The sequence below is a fragment of the Citrus sinensis genome, chromosome 4, assembly GCF_022201045.2.
Source record: "Citrus sinensis cultivar Valencia sweet orange chromosome 4, DVS_A1.0, whole genome shotgun sequence".
Taxonomy (NCBI): domain Eukaryota; kingdom Viridiplantae; phylum Streptophyta; class Magnoliopsida; order Sapindales; family Rutaceae; genus Citrus; species Citrus sinensis.
In genome coordinates, this window is record NC_068559.1 from 5278484 (window position 1) to 5292717 (window position 14234).

General features: G+C 34.4%; 1 protein-coding gene and 1 pseudogene across 1 annotated transcript; one reads left to right on the forward strand and one right to left on the reverse strand.

Moving 5' to 3' along the window:
- Positions 1–3153: 3153 nt before the first annotated feature.
- Positions 3154–4018, forward strand: LOC107177925 (probable LRR receptor-like serine/threonine-protein kinase At3g47570; annotated as a pseudogene).
- A 1276-nt stretch (positions 4019–5294) lies between these two features.
- LOC102620292 (vacuolar protein-sorting-associated protein 33 homolog) lies at positions 5295–13069 on the reverse strand. The gene is made up of 23 exons (XM_025101250.2): positions 13051–13069; positions 12847–12924; positions 12717–12756; positions 12513–12593; positions 11880–12074; positions 11559–11669; positions 11388–11453; positions 11118–11225; positions 10962–11006; positions 10362–10418; positions 9800–9897; positions 9397–9448; positions 9248–9304; positions 8799–8861; positions 8573–8679; positions 8158–8280; positions 7941–8022; positions 7766–7833; positions 7397–7477; positions 6492–6549; positions 6146–6207; positions 5949–6042; positions 5295–5655 (listed from the first exon to the last, which is right to left on the reverse strand). Exons 2-23 carry the CDS (start codon positions 12897–12899, stop codon positions 5566–5568), a joined length of 1791 nt encoding a protein of 596 aa, XP_024957018.1. The 5' UTR covers positions 12900–12924; positions 13051–13069; the 3' UTR covers positions 5295–5565.
- Between the last annotated feature and the right edge of the window lie 1165 nt (positions 13070–14234).

The following is a 14234-nucleotide window of genomic DNA, read 5'->3' on the forward strand; positions in this document are numbered from 1 at the left end:
GTAAACCAGCAAACTACTCTCATATGAGAATATTTGGTTGTCCAGTATATGCTCATGTCAAGCAAGAGAAGTTAGAGCCCAGGGCTTTAAAATGTGTGTTTCTTAGTTATCCTGCTGGGGTGAAGGGATAAAAACTATGGTGCATTGATATGAGGATACCAAGGGCTATAATTAGTAGGGATGTGGTGTTTAATGAACATGAGATATTTCAGAATTCAGCCTCTGTGAAGCAAACTATTGAAAGACATATCGGAAGTGACAAGAAGACTTCATTTGAGGTGGAGTTGTCAAGCTCAAGTACGGGTATTGATACAAGAGCAAGGCTTGAGCATGCATTAGAAAGGTTTTTTTTTTTTTAACCAGAAGAAGAATCAGAAGGTGATAATGATATAAGAGATTATCAATTGGTGAGAGACAGAAAGAAAAGAGAATCTAAGCCACCTAAGAGGTATGCATATGCATACTTGATTGCATTTGCATTATCAGCAGCACATGGTATAAAGATTGATAAACCAAAAACTTACACTGAAGCTATCAGTTGTAAGGACTCAGAGAAGTGGAGAGCAGCTATGGATGAAAAAATGCAATTATTAATCAAGAATAATACTTGAGATCTGATTCCAAGACCAGAAAAAAAAAAGTGGTTGGCTGCAAGTGGATTTATAAGATCAAAGAAGATATACCAGGGGTTGAACCACATTGATTCAAGGTCAGGCTGGTTGCCAAGGGCTTCACACAAAAGAAGGGTATTGACTTCAATGAAGCCTTCTCCCCAGTGGTGAGACATTTTTCCCTGAGGATCCTATTAGCACTTGTTGTAGTCAATGACATGCACCTGGAGTAGATGGATGTCAAGACTGCATTCCTTCATGGTGAATTGGAAGAAATGATTGTAATGACACAACCAGAAGGTTATGAGAATCCAGATAAAGTTGATCATGTATGTCATTTGAAAAGTCTCTATATGGATTAAAGCAATCACTGAGACAGTGATATTTGAGGTTTGACAAGTTCATGGCTGAAAACCGTTTTCAAAGGTGCTATAACAATTGTTATGTATACCACAAAGTTTTGAAAGATGACAGTAAGATTTATCTGTTGTTGTATGTTGATGACATGCTTATAGCATGCAAACATATAGATCGGATAAATAAATTAAAAAAGTAGTTGAAGAATGCATTTGAGATGAAATATCTTGGAGTAGCCAAGAAAATCCTTGGAGTATAGTTGCTAAGAGATAGAAAGAAAGACATATTAAAGCTATCACAGCAGAGGTACATCAAAAAAGTACTTGAAAGATTTGAAATGGTGGACTCAAAACCAGTTCAAACCCCACTGTCAGCTCATTTCAGATTATCTTGCCAATAGTGTCTAAGAACTGAAGATGAAAAGGCTGAAATGAACACTACTTCATATTCAAGTGTTGTTGGGTGCTTAATGTATGCCATGGTCCTAACTAGGTCAAATATCTCCTATGTTGTAAGTGTTGTTTCCAGGTATATGGCTAATCCTGGAAAGGAACATTAGAGGGTTGTAAAATAGATCCTAATGTATCTCAGTGGTATTGTTGACTATGGTCTCATCTATGGAACCAAAATGGGTACATAGGTTAATGTTGAAGGCTATGTAGATGTTAATTTTGTTAGGGATCTAAATAAGAGGAGGTCCCTGACAAGCTATTTGTTCACACTCAACTGTTGTACCATAAATTGGAAAGCCTCATTACAAAGTGTTGTTGCATTGTCAACAATAGAAGTTGAATACATTGCAGCAGCAGAAGTTTTTAAAGAAGCAATATGGCTTAGAGGAATGATTACAGAGTTGGGATATGAACAAAAGCAGGTGGATGTCCACTGTGACAGCCAAAGTGCAATTTGCTTAAGTAAGAACCAAGTGCATCACGAAAAAACAAAGCACATTGACATTAAACTGCACTTTGTCAGGCTAGAGGTGTCCAAAGGTGTGGTGAAGTTGATGAAAATACAAATTGATGACAACATTGCAGATATACTGACAAAGGCTATACCAATAGCTAAGTTGGAGTTCTGAATGAACTCAGTTGGAATCTGCAGGCTGTAAAACTGTAGGAATGGAATGAGAATCTAAAGCATAGGAGTAATTGATTTAAGTTCAAGGTAGAGAATATTGAAGATCTGGACCAACGAATGTGTATGACGTGTCAGTTGCTTGTCAGAAAGAGTAACGACATGTCGAGTATTGAAGTTTAGAGAAGTTGTATGATACAAATGCTATGTCGGCTGGTTGCATTAGTTACACACATGGTTCATCACGTGCTTCACTAATCCAAACGGCAGCCACATCTGTGTTTTGGATAGCAGATTGTTTGAGCGTCTGACAAGTGTTCTTGAGCAATTTCAAGAGGTGGTTAAATCTGTTAATTCATGCGGGAGGCAACTAGAGTTGTTTGGCTGGGAACCTAGAAGCGTGAGCTGGTTACTTGGGGTTCTTCCAGATGGTTCTGAGGGGAGTATAAAAGGTCCTGTGATCTGTTACTGGGGGGTATCAATTTAATTACATGTACTCTTCATCTTTGTATCTTGTAATCTCATAAATCAGTAAAAGCTTGCTTCTCTTTTCATAGTGGATGTAGACAAGAAAATGGCCGAACCACTATAAACCTTGGTGCAGTGTGTGATCTATTTTCTGTCATTTCTACTTTTGTTTTTGGTTCCAGTTACCAAGCCAAAGTTCTCGTTAAAATCAGTACAGTGTTAAAACTAGTTAGAGATCAAGTTGTTTAGAGTGAATCTTGGGGGTTCCAAATTGATCTTGGTGGTTAACTTTGTTCTAACAGTCTCTCATCCTTATTAATTGCTCTTGATGTGTCTGTAAACAAAGTAACCGGTTCCCTTCACATTGAAGTTAGAAAACTGAAAAATCTAGAAATATTAGATGTTTCTAGAAACATGTTAGAAGGTGAGATTCCAAGTACTCTCGGTAGTTGTACAAGTTTGGAAATATTAGGGATGCAACGCAACTTATTTTGCGTTTCTCTTCCTTCAACTTAGAGTTCCTTAAGAGGTCTTAAGAGTCATGGATTTCTCTCAAAACAATCTTTCTGGTGAAATTCTTAAATTTTTAACAAGATTATTCTTGGATAATTTAAATCTATCTTACAATAACCTTGAGGGAATGGTACCAACAGGAGTCTATAAAAATGCAAGTGCTACTTCGGTTACGGGGAATAGTAAGCTCTGTGGTGGCATATCTAAATTTAAACTACCAAAATGTGGTTCAAAAAAATCTAACGGAAAGAGATTGCCCGTTGCACTGAATTTAGTCATTTCCATTGTTTCTGGGCTTGTCGGGCTTGCTTTAGCTCTATCTATTTGTTTCTTTTTTGGGTAAGGAAGACAAGGGAGAAATCAAATTCAAGCAGTTAAATAAATTCACTCCCCAACCTATCGTACCAAAATCTTTACAATGCTACAAATGGGTTCTCCTCAGCAAACCTGATTGGTGCAGGTACCTTTGGGTCTGTTTATAAAGGAATTCTTGATGAGAGTAGAACAACTATTGATGTGAAGGTTTTCCCATCTTCGTCATCAAGGAGCTTTCAAGATTTTCAAGAGTTTCATAGCTGAGTGCAAGGCATTGAGGAATATTCGACATCGGAATCTTATCAAAGTTCTGACAGCATGTTTAGGAGTGGATTATCAAGGTAATGACTTCAAGGCTCTTGTCTATGAGTTCATCCACAATAGAAGCCCGGAGAAGTGGCTGTATCCAATTAGCAAAGAAGATGAAACATATGAGAGACCAAGGAACTTAAATTTACTCCGGAGACTAAACATTGCCATTGATGTAGCATCTGCACTGAACTATTTGCACCATGATTGTCAACCTGTAACTGCTCATTGTGACCTCAAACCCAGCAATGTTCTTCTAGATGATGACATGACAGCACGTGTAGGTGACTTTGGATTAGCCAGATTTCTTCCACCTACTCGTACGCAAACAAGTTCCATTGATGTCAAATGATCTATTGGCTATATTGCTCCAGGTATTTTCTTTTATATTTGTCACACTTTGAACTCTAAAGCAATATAAAAATGGTCTCCTCTAATGAAGATTGTTTTGCACTTTATATTTGCAAGTATTCTTAATTTCTTTTATAAAACCTTATTCTATTTCTTGTAAACTTTTTGAATGGCAGAGTATGGCGTAGGAAATGAGGTATCAACAATTGGAGATGTTTACAGTTATGGGATATTGCTGTTAGAATTGATGATAAGGGAAAAACCATCAGACATCATGTTTGAGGGAGATATGAATCTACATAAATTTGCAAAAATGGCCTTGCCCAATCATGTGAAGGATATTGTGGATTCAATACTTTTAAATGATGATGAAAAATTGGTTGTTAGAGGAGACCAGAAGCAAACGCAAGCAAAAATCAACGTCATTATAGAATGTGTCATCTCCATGGTAAGAATTGGAGTTGCTTGTTCGATGGAGTCACCGCAAGATCGAATGAAAATGACCAATGTTGTCCACGAATTACAATCAATCAAGAATACTCTTCTTGGGCCTAAAAATTTGGCAACATGCAAAGAGGTAATCTTACGGTACAAATTATCTTTTTGCTTTTACCAAAGTGATGTAAATTTTACTTCTCATTATTTTTTTGTTTTAATGTTTTTACCTTTCGCTAATCACAGGGCAACAGAACAGTTAAATAAATATTGCACCAAGCAGAAGAAACCAATATTTGATCTCAGATAAGAAAAATGGTCAAGTGATCAGAAGAGACTATTTCCTTGTGGCTGCATGCCCTAGGCGGAACATTAAGTTTATCAATTTATGTGTAGTAGAGTTATGCGCACTCAATACGTTTCAAATGAATAATTTTCGGATTTTTTTATTGAAATTTGTAGTGTGTTTGATTAGTTTACGAATGACTGATCAATTAGCTTCTTTGTGTTATCTCCAACTAGTTTTGGAATTGTGTTGAAATGAATATGGATTATTATTTCCGAATATTCTGTTATAATTAGCTCACCTATCGGAATGTTGATCAGATATGTATGAATTTTCTTCACCGTCTTTCTAGCAGTATCCATATTGATTGAGGTTCCATCGGTCTAAATTGAAATAAGTATTGCTAATGTCAGATCTAAACTTGAAATTTGGTGCTTAAAGCCTTCAAGGTACTTGAGCTTCCCATAACCAAATGATGATTAAAGTTTCCGCCAACATATCTTGCAGTTGTTATATTTGGTGATGAAGGAAGCTGACTTGTTCAAGTGAAGAATCAGTACTAATATAAACAATTTTAAACAAAAGATTTGTAGATCAAAGATCAAAGAGAATACACAGAATTGAATCAGCTTAAAAATCTCGAAGCGCCTAAAGTGACTTGAAAAATGACAAGCTATAACCCCAGAATTGTATCTTGTTCATCCTACCCAACCATCCTACATCAACAAGGCTCACTTTCTGACACTAACGTATATAGAATACATCCCCAACAAACAGTATATACAAATAAGAAAACATAAAATTTGGTCGTTTCAAATATTAGACTGAAAAGAGCTATACAAGTCAACCCAAATTCTCCGAGAATGTTTCAGCCAAGCTATTACCACTAATGATCTTCGTGGTCCCAACTATCACATCATATGCCATCCCTTCCTGTAAGACAGAGTATATATAAATAAAACAAAACTCAAGAGGAATTTCAACTAACGGTAAAACAGATATGATCAGAACTGTTCACCAATCTGGGAACAAAATCAACATTCAATGATCAGCAGTGTACGGTGGTTACAAGATCAAGTTAAAAAATTCAAGTCTCCAGTATCAAATTGATAGTTTCAATGAGGGTTTTGGCATTCCGTTAACGTGAACTCGAAAATTCATATGAAATACAATACAGTTCTCAGCATCGGAGGAAGTCAGTGATGAAACAAATTTCTCATACATACCTGAGCACTGAGAAATCGAAGAGCAGAAATTTCTGCAAATGTTACCCCTCCAACAAAGACTACAAGTACTAGGGAACGCCTTCCATCACCAACTCTGAAATGTGTTCAGTTATTTTATACAAATTGAGCAAAACAGTTTAAACAGAGGTGTGAACAAAATAATTGGTGGGATTACTTTAGTCATGCATAACACTTACTTGTCTATCGAGGAGGACAGCCCCTGCGACATGTCAAATGATGGACTACTTGAGAACCCACCCTGTGGAAATGACACATAATATTAACAGCAGAGCATATCCATATAACTTAAAATGCAATAAGCATAAGAGAGAAAGAGTGAGAGAGTTTAGAACAGTTAAGACTTCTTTTAGTCATCAAGAAAACACTACTGGTGACACCATATATGAATATTTTGAAATGATGAAGCATATCTTTCTCTTTCTTGGATAAGAAAAGGGAAAATGTAAAAACGATGAAACATATCAACCAGAAAAAAGGAACAAGAGCGGAAAACAAATCGAACAAAAAGAAAAGTATACTGACTCTTTTTGTTTCATAATGGGGTCCGGGCAACAGCTTCAGAATTTCTTCCATGGGACGCCTGAGGGTCATATCACATTTCAAAAACATCATCTATAAGTTCCCATATGAAATCCAAATATAATGAGTTCATAGTCATTGACTCAAAGGAGGTTACCCAGCAAGGTTCCACAATCTATTTCTAGCATATCAATTGACAATCAAAAGAGTATATTACAAAAACCTACCACAATCTGGCAAATCTATGTAATGATAATCATACATGACTATGATGCAGCTGACCAATTACATACAATCTTTCATAAATATCTAGTTCAAGTAGATGTCAGACACCTTGAACAATGACATGATGCAATGACAAATAAAAGAAAACACACCCAATAGCCTTGATCCATTCCACATCAATATCTTTTTTCCAAAAATGATGCAAAATTAAACAACTGCTTTTACACTTTGCAAGTTCTAAAAACATACATGCAATCCTATCACATGGGGTAGAGCTCTGATTACCCATGCTGCACATGTGAATGCAATGAACTATTTAAGAACTCAGTGCACATTAAAGGCCCGAAAAAACACTAGCAACTGGATCCAGAAAGAAATAGGAGACAAGAAAAATTAAACATCGTTCATGAGTAAGAAACTAATTTTTGAGGAAAGCAAACTCTGATATAGAGAGAAAATAATCCGACTTACAACTTATATCAATATTAATACATTCAAAACATATCTGAATTACTTTATTCACAATTTGTGAAATCAGCATAAAATTAAACTAGATTGATAAGGATGAACTTAATGTGAATCTCTCATTATGAAATAAAGAAAAAGGAGAAAAGATCAAAAAGAGATAAAAGAGATAGACAATAATCTTGCCATCTAACTTAAGGATATAAAAATATCCTCACCATCCAGATCGAATGGCATTCTGAACAAGGCGGATACTAAGAGGAGCATATCCGGAGAAGACGTAGGAGATATCGTTCGGGCTGTGACATAAGAAAATTCTTCAAATGTAAGTAAGAAAGATTATATGTTGCCTAGCGAGGTAGATATAGCTAGGGCAAATCTGGGTGCAAATATTAAAGTATATCTGAAATGCCAACAAGAACCATTCCAAGTGTAACCGCAGAATACACCAAATTAGTATCAACGAAGACAATGGAACCACAATCAACGCTGGGCATGCTATATGTTACAGCCAAAAAGTAAATTTAATAAATACTATGGAAGCACAAACTAACAGAAGCAGAGTGCTTGATCAAGAAGAACAATACTTTGCTGTGTCAGTATCTTCAACAAGTTGCAGAGCACGCTTAACCAACTGCCAGTTGCTTTTTGTCTCCTATGAGTTTCAGACCATATGAGATCCATTAAATAATTTGATAGAAGTGATAAGCTTGATTATTTGGCTATGTGCTCACTACCAAAAAATGCCAAAATGCAGTTAACCTGTTTTTTGAACAATCCCGCTTTCTCTAAATTGTTCAATGTAGCCATATGCTCAAACCCATAACTGTGAAGAAGTTCCCTCCTAAACCATGAATACAAAAATATCAAAATCTAAAACAGTTTACAAATAAAAATTGCTACGAAGTGAAATAGCTAATATTACTGTTCAAGTCAAGAAAAGCATAATGTTATAATGATGTAATCAAGAGATACTTGCCTCAAATAATCAAATTGCTTTTTGGGCAACCCTGAATTTGTGACAGAAAATAGGATCAGAAGGCGTAGGACTTTGTTAAGAGGCTCCTGCTTATGGATCATCTCTTCTATATACTCGAAACATCTGCATTCATAAACTCATTAGATCCCTACCTTCAAAAACTATAATTTAGGTCCAACAAATTTGAATAAAATGTGTATGTATTTCACTATGTAACGCAATTTCCACTTGTATGATAAAACAAATAGCAGATGAATAATGGGGCCATTGGAGCAGAAGGGATAAATTTCTTACAATGAAGCCAAAAATAAAATAAACAAACGGTGATAGCAAAATGCCCATTGCAGAACAAATGTATCAAAATCCTAACATTTTAATCTAGAAATTAGGAGGCACAAGAATAAATGCAGCTTACATGTCATAACTCTGAGCCTCAATAATTGTGTGTTCCATGTCAAGTTGCCCAAGAAATGATGGCTTTGATGTAAATGTTGACAGGTGCTGAGCGAGATTTATGTGCCTCTAAAGAAACAATCAGCACCAAATTACAATCTAAAATTCAACAAATTTTAGACCACTTAGGAAACAAAACCCTGGTAACTCTAAAATGCAAGTACAAAAATTAAGGAAAGAGAAATTACAGTCATTTCTGGCAATGAGTTGAGCTTTTTGACAAAGTCCTTTAGTTCCGAAACTGTCTGAGACTGTATGCATCACCAAATAACCCATTACTGAGTGTTAACAGATGTCTTCAATAATAGCATAAGTGAAGAATTTGAGGAATTGTTCAGTGATTCCCAAGACAAAATGGGTGTGCACTATGGTATCAAATGCTCAATCACACATTATTTGGCATATAATCCTCCCTCACCATCAGCTCCATTCATTTGCTCACATGCAATTACATCCTAAATTATTGGCAGAGACTATAAGTGCAACATCTTCACTAAATAACACGACTAGTGCGGCCCAAAAGAGAACCATATTAACAATAAATCAGTTTGCAGCACCACTTAAGTTGGCAACAACTAATATTATTAAGCATAGAAGATAAGGCATGTTGTTTTCAAGCACCAAATAACATACTTACCATTGTGGTCACCTCAGTATAGTCCTGTTTCATGGATGTCGCTTTTTGACGCAGAACCTGCAAGCATTACTGCAAATAGCAACTGAGGAACTGGTATTTTAATGAAGATACTTTTCATTAAAAAGTCAAAAATGAAAAAACAGATCAACCTGGACAACAACTTCGAAGTTGAGATCCCGTATTTCCTTGAACAGCTTGTCACTAAATTTGATAATCATTCCCAGTCAGAAAAAGAGGGGAGAAAGAAGAAATAAAGAAGGAAAGAGAAAAGCATAATCCCATAATAGTCCAAGAAAAGTTTGGTAAGAGATGATTCTAAAATGGTCATGTGGAACCAGCTACCAACTAAAGTGTTCCCCAAGGCTGAGCGAAAAAAAGACTTAACATGACTTTTCCTTGCTAGCTGCCACATAAGATATTCCTATTTGTATCTCAATGAATTACAAACAAGATATAGCCAATGTTAATAAAGATCTCTCTAACAGTTACGCTCATCTGAACCTCAAACCCCATAACATGGGCTCAGCTAAAGGATATATGAGACAAGTTCACCTTGAATTAAGTGGAACTTTCATCTTTTTTCCATCTTGTTGTTGTGCACCCATAATTGATGCGTCAAGCTCCACAGAACCATTATTGATACGCAGAAACTGCATGGATGCTATTAGAGATGGCTTGTAACAAATGCAATCACTTAATTCTTAAAACAGAAGGCGGCATAAATTAAATTGGCATTCAGGAAAATATAGGTATGCTTCCTTTGAACATTTATCTTTAAAAATTGAGAATATAATTATCTGATACTGAATCTTTAGTAGCATATGAGGTTTAACTCTCACAACTCCAGTTGTATAGAACATTAGATAACTGGATAAAAAATTTATTCTTTTCCTTCTATCGAGGAAAAGAAATAACAATTTTGGATTCAAAAGGTCAATCGATCTAGTACAAGGACGATGCAGAGGACAAAGGCCACATAGGCAGCCTAAATTTTCCACTTATATTCCCAATACCAATTGATCAAACACATTTTAATTTCGTGTTTTAATGTGCCAGATAATGATATAAATTGTTCTTCACATATGATCAGTATCCCATATTTCCGTCAGCTTACCTCATCCACCAGTCCTTCATATGTTAATTGAGAACACATGGGAGTAACCATGTCAACCTACATTCATGCAATGGTAAATGTCAAGTGATGACAACAGTATCAACAAAAATTGATGTCCAGAAACACTCTAGACCAGAAAAGGCAACTTTGTTAGAGTTCACATGAAAGAATCAATTCTTATCAAAAATAAAATAAAAAAATCAATAATATCAAGTTTTAATGGAGTCCAAACAGAGCCTTTAACATCAGTACTGCAAAAAGATCGAGATTTCCAAAGTTATTAATGATAACAACGATTCTCCACATTAACGTTATATAAAATGTTGAAGTTCAAGGTTCTCCCAGCAAACTAAATTTCATAACTTTACGTCACTCTTTCCACTATGTATAGATATCTGACAGAAAATTGGCTTCAAGTGCTTTTGAAATTGTTAAATTCCCCTCCTATAAATGTTCATACTATCTTACATATCAATCAACCTTCTTAGAAAAACAATGAAGAAAAACAAAATAGAAAAGGAGAAAGAAAAATGCATATGCAACCAGCATTATATTTCTGTATGGATACTAATACCAATATGTAATAAAGTATGCAATTACCTCTCTATCGATAAGGACAAGTGTATTTATCTCTGGGATGTTCATCTGCGGAAAGAACAAAATGTACCATCAGAAGCTAGAAAACAGACACTGATCCACAAAATAGCAATTAAAAAAACTAATTTGCTCAAAGGTTTAAAAGCAAAAATTAATTACATCAGATAAGGAAACTGGTTCCTCTGTCTGCATGCGGTTCAGAATTTCTGCAACACGTACTGATGCTTTTCCCTTGGCTCTCACATTTGGTATTAATCCAAAAGTAAACTACAAATGCATAAAGTTGAGTAAGTGCAAAATTCGTAATTAAAAGAGTACAGGGAACCATACAGAATCCATACATGATAAAACGTTATAAAAAAGAGAGCTCTACTTTAAAATCTAAGGCTTCATCTACATAATCCAATAAAAGTCTAAAATTAAACCAACCTCAAGCTTGTGAATTGCTTTTGCAATGTGCCATTGGGAACTTGCATCACCATCAACTTGCCATTCCTGACAAGCCAATAGTTAAATAGAATGGAAAACAAACATCATATGTGTGAACAGATGTAAATAAGTCAGCATTTGATTAGGGAATAGAAGCATGTTTGGCCATACTTTATGAGCAAGATCAAGTTCAAATGATAAAACATCCTCATCCAATGGAACCATGTACAATGGGTATTCCCCAATAGTCATCAAGTTATGAACTTTTTCCTCCTCAAGAATCTGCATGATGAAAAAGAAAATTAAAAAGTAAGACATTTAAAGTGGTTCTTAAGCAGAATGCACACATTAAGTTAGCACTCAGATCAACAGCTTTAGCTGATGAGTAAATGTCCAACATTTAATTTTATTTAAGCTCTAACAAAATGTTCAGATTAACATATCAAAAAATTAAAACTGAATCCAGTTTATTATATACGAAAAAACAATTACCTTCTCACAAGCAACAGAGCGGCGAGGGACAAAATAAAGAAAATACTCTCTCTGAAGTCCTTTAGAAGCATCATCGTGAACATGAGAACTTATAAATCTCATCGAAATAAACTGTGGACCAACAAAATACACCACTTTGGCACAATCAGTCTGAACTGGCTCAGCAGAAAGAAGCCGCAATTCGATGCCATATTCCTATTAGCAATTAACAGCACTTCTTTGTTAGAACTACAAAATTTGCAATTCAATCTAGTATGAAAAACACTTTAATTATAACAGTTTGTTTGTGCATAAAATCACGGGAATTTCTTTCTTTTCACTCCTTCAAGACGAAATCTCATATGCAATCACAATCCTTGTTCTTAAAAATTAAATTAAAAGTACTACAATAACCGTACAAGCTCACAATAAGGTCCATTCTGAGTGAATTTTAGCAAAAACTAGAACTTCAAGAGCATTTTAATCATCTAAAAGCTTCTTTCAAGTAAAATGACAATTAAGTGCCTCTCTTCATAGCACTTCAAGCTTTGATCTCTAACATAATTTACTTCATTTCAGTTAAATTCTATTAAAAAATATTAAAATCAACAGCTTACGGAAAAACAAAAGACACAAATAGCTAAAGAGAATTACCTTAAGTGTAGATGTCGGGACGATCAACGATAGTGAACCGCTGAGCTTCGGATCAATGACCAAACACTTCTTTCCTCGAATCTGCGAACAGCAAAACTACATCAATTTAACCATGGTTTAACTATACAATGACGCAAATAAGTACAGATAAATTAATTTATTTTAAAAGATAATGTAATTACAATTTTCTGAATAAAAGCTTACGTTTTTTAGGATATTTACGAGGTCTCTCTGCGATTGTTCTCTGTAAAATTAACCAGCAAAAAAAGTTTTTATTTACAATCATAATAGTTCAATGATGTTATTAACAAAGCTGAAGGAGGAGTGCTGATACCTAATAGATTTAAGATTTAAAGGAGCGTTATCCAAGTTTGGAATTTGCGCCATTGACACCGATGATCTCGCTCCGTTTCTGTAATATCGATGTGTCTTGGCTCATAAGATGGTAACAAGAACCGAGTAAATTTTTGGGCCGACTGACTTGATACCCGGACCCGAGTTTAAAAAAAAAATTGAAAATTATTACAATAGAAATCACCTTAATATTCCATTCCTTATTCCAGCCTGATTTATAGGAGTTTATTCTATTTGATTTTTTAGGTTGATCTTCAATTATGTATTTTTTTTTAACTTTAGTTTTGCATTTCTATGAACTTTTATATGCCTATTTGTAAATTGTACTACAACTCTATTAAATTGGGAATGCAATATTAGTTTTTTTATATTTTATGAACTCACTAAAATTTTCCAATGCAAAATCAACTATTTAAATGAGAGAAAATCATTGCATCCGGTACACACAGGGAGACCCAATAATATAACAAGAAAGTATCCACTATGATTAATGTTAAAAATTGCGTGTTGATTGAGTGATAAAAATGTTATTTTGTACTTATATTATAATTTATATTTATAATTACGTAACATATTGTGAACTTCTAATGTGTTTTTAAATATTAGATTTTGTATATATTTGTGTTTTGATTAAGTACAAAATTATTTGATGTGGTATTTGCATTAAACAAATTCTGTTCAATTTTGATTGGTTCTAGATCTTTTTTTTACCGACTATGCTGCTGTGAGATATTTGATGACTAAATAAAATATCAACCTAAGACTAATTAGTTGGATTTTGTTACTTCAAGAATTTGATCTCACTATCAAAGATAAAAAGAGTGCCAAAAATGTCGTTGCTGATCATTAATCAAGACTCACATCTGAATTATGCACTACATTACACTCATCAATTATTCTTTTCCAGATGAATTTTTTATTTCCTGTTACTTTAATGCCAGGATATACTAACATCATTAATTTCATTGTTATAAGTAAAATGTCTTTGCAATGGAACACTTAAGAGAAGAAAAAAATTTTGGCTGGAGTAAAAAAATTTTATTGGGATGATCCTTACTTATTTAAATATTACCCTAATCAAATTTTTTGACAATGTATTCTTGACAATGAGGTAAGTAGTATCATTAATTTTTATCATTTTCAATCATATGGTGGACACTTTTCTTCAAGAAAAATTACAGCTAAAATTTTCCAATATGGATTTTATTGGCCTACCATATTTAAAGATACATGTAAATTTTGTAAAACTTGTAAAAGCTATCAAAAATTGGGATCAATTAAATTTTGTAAAACTTATAAAAACTATCAAAAATTGGGATCAATTACTAAGAGAAACACGATACCCTTAAATCTCATACTTGAGATCGA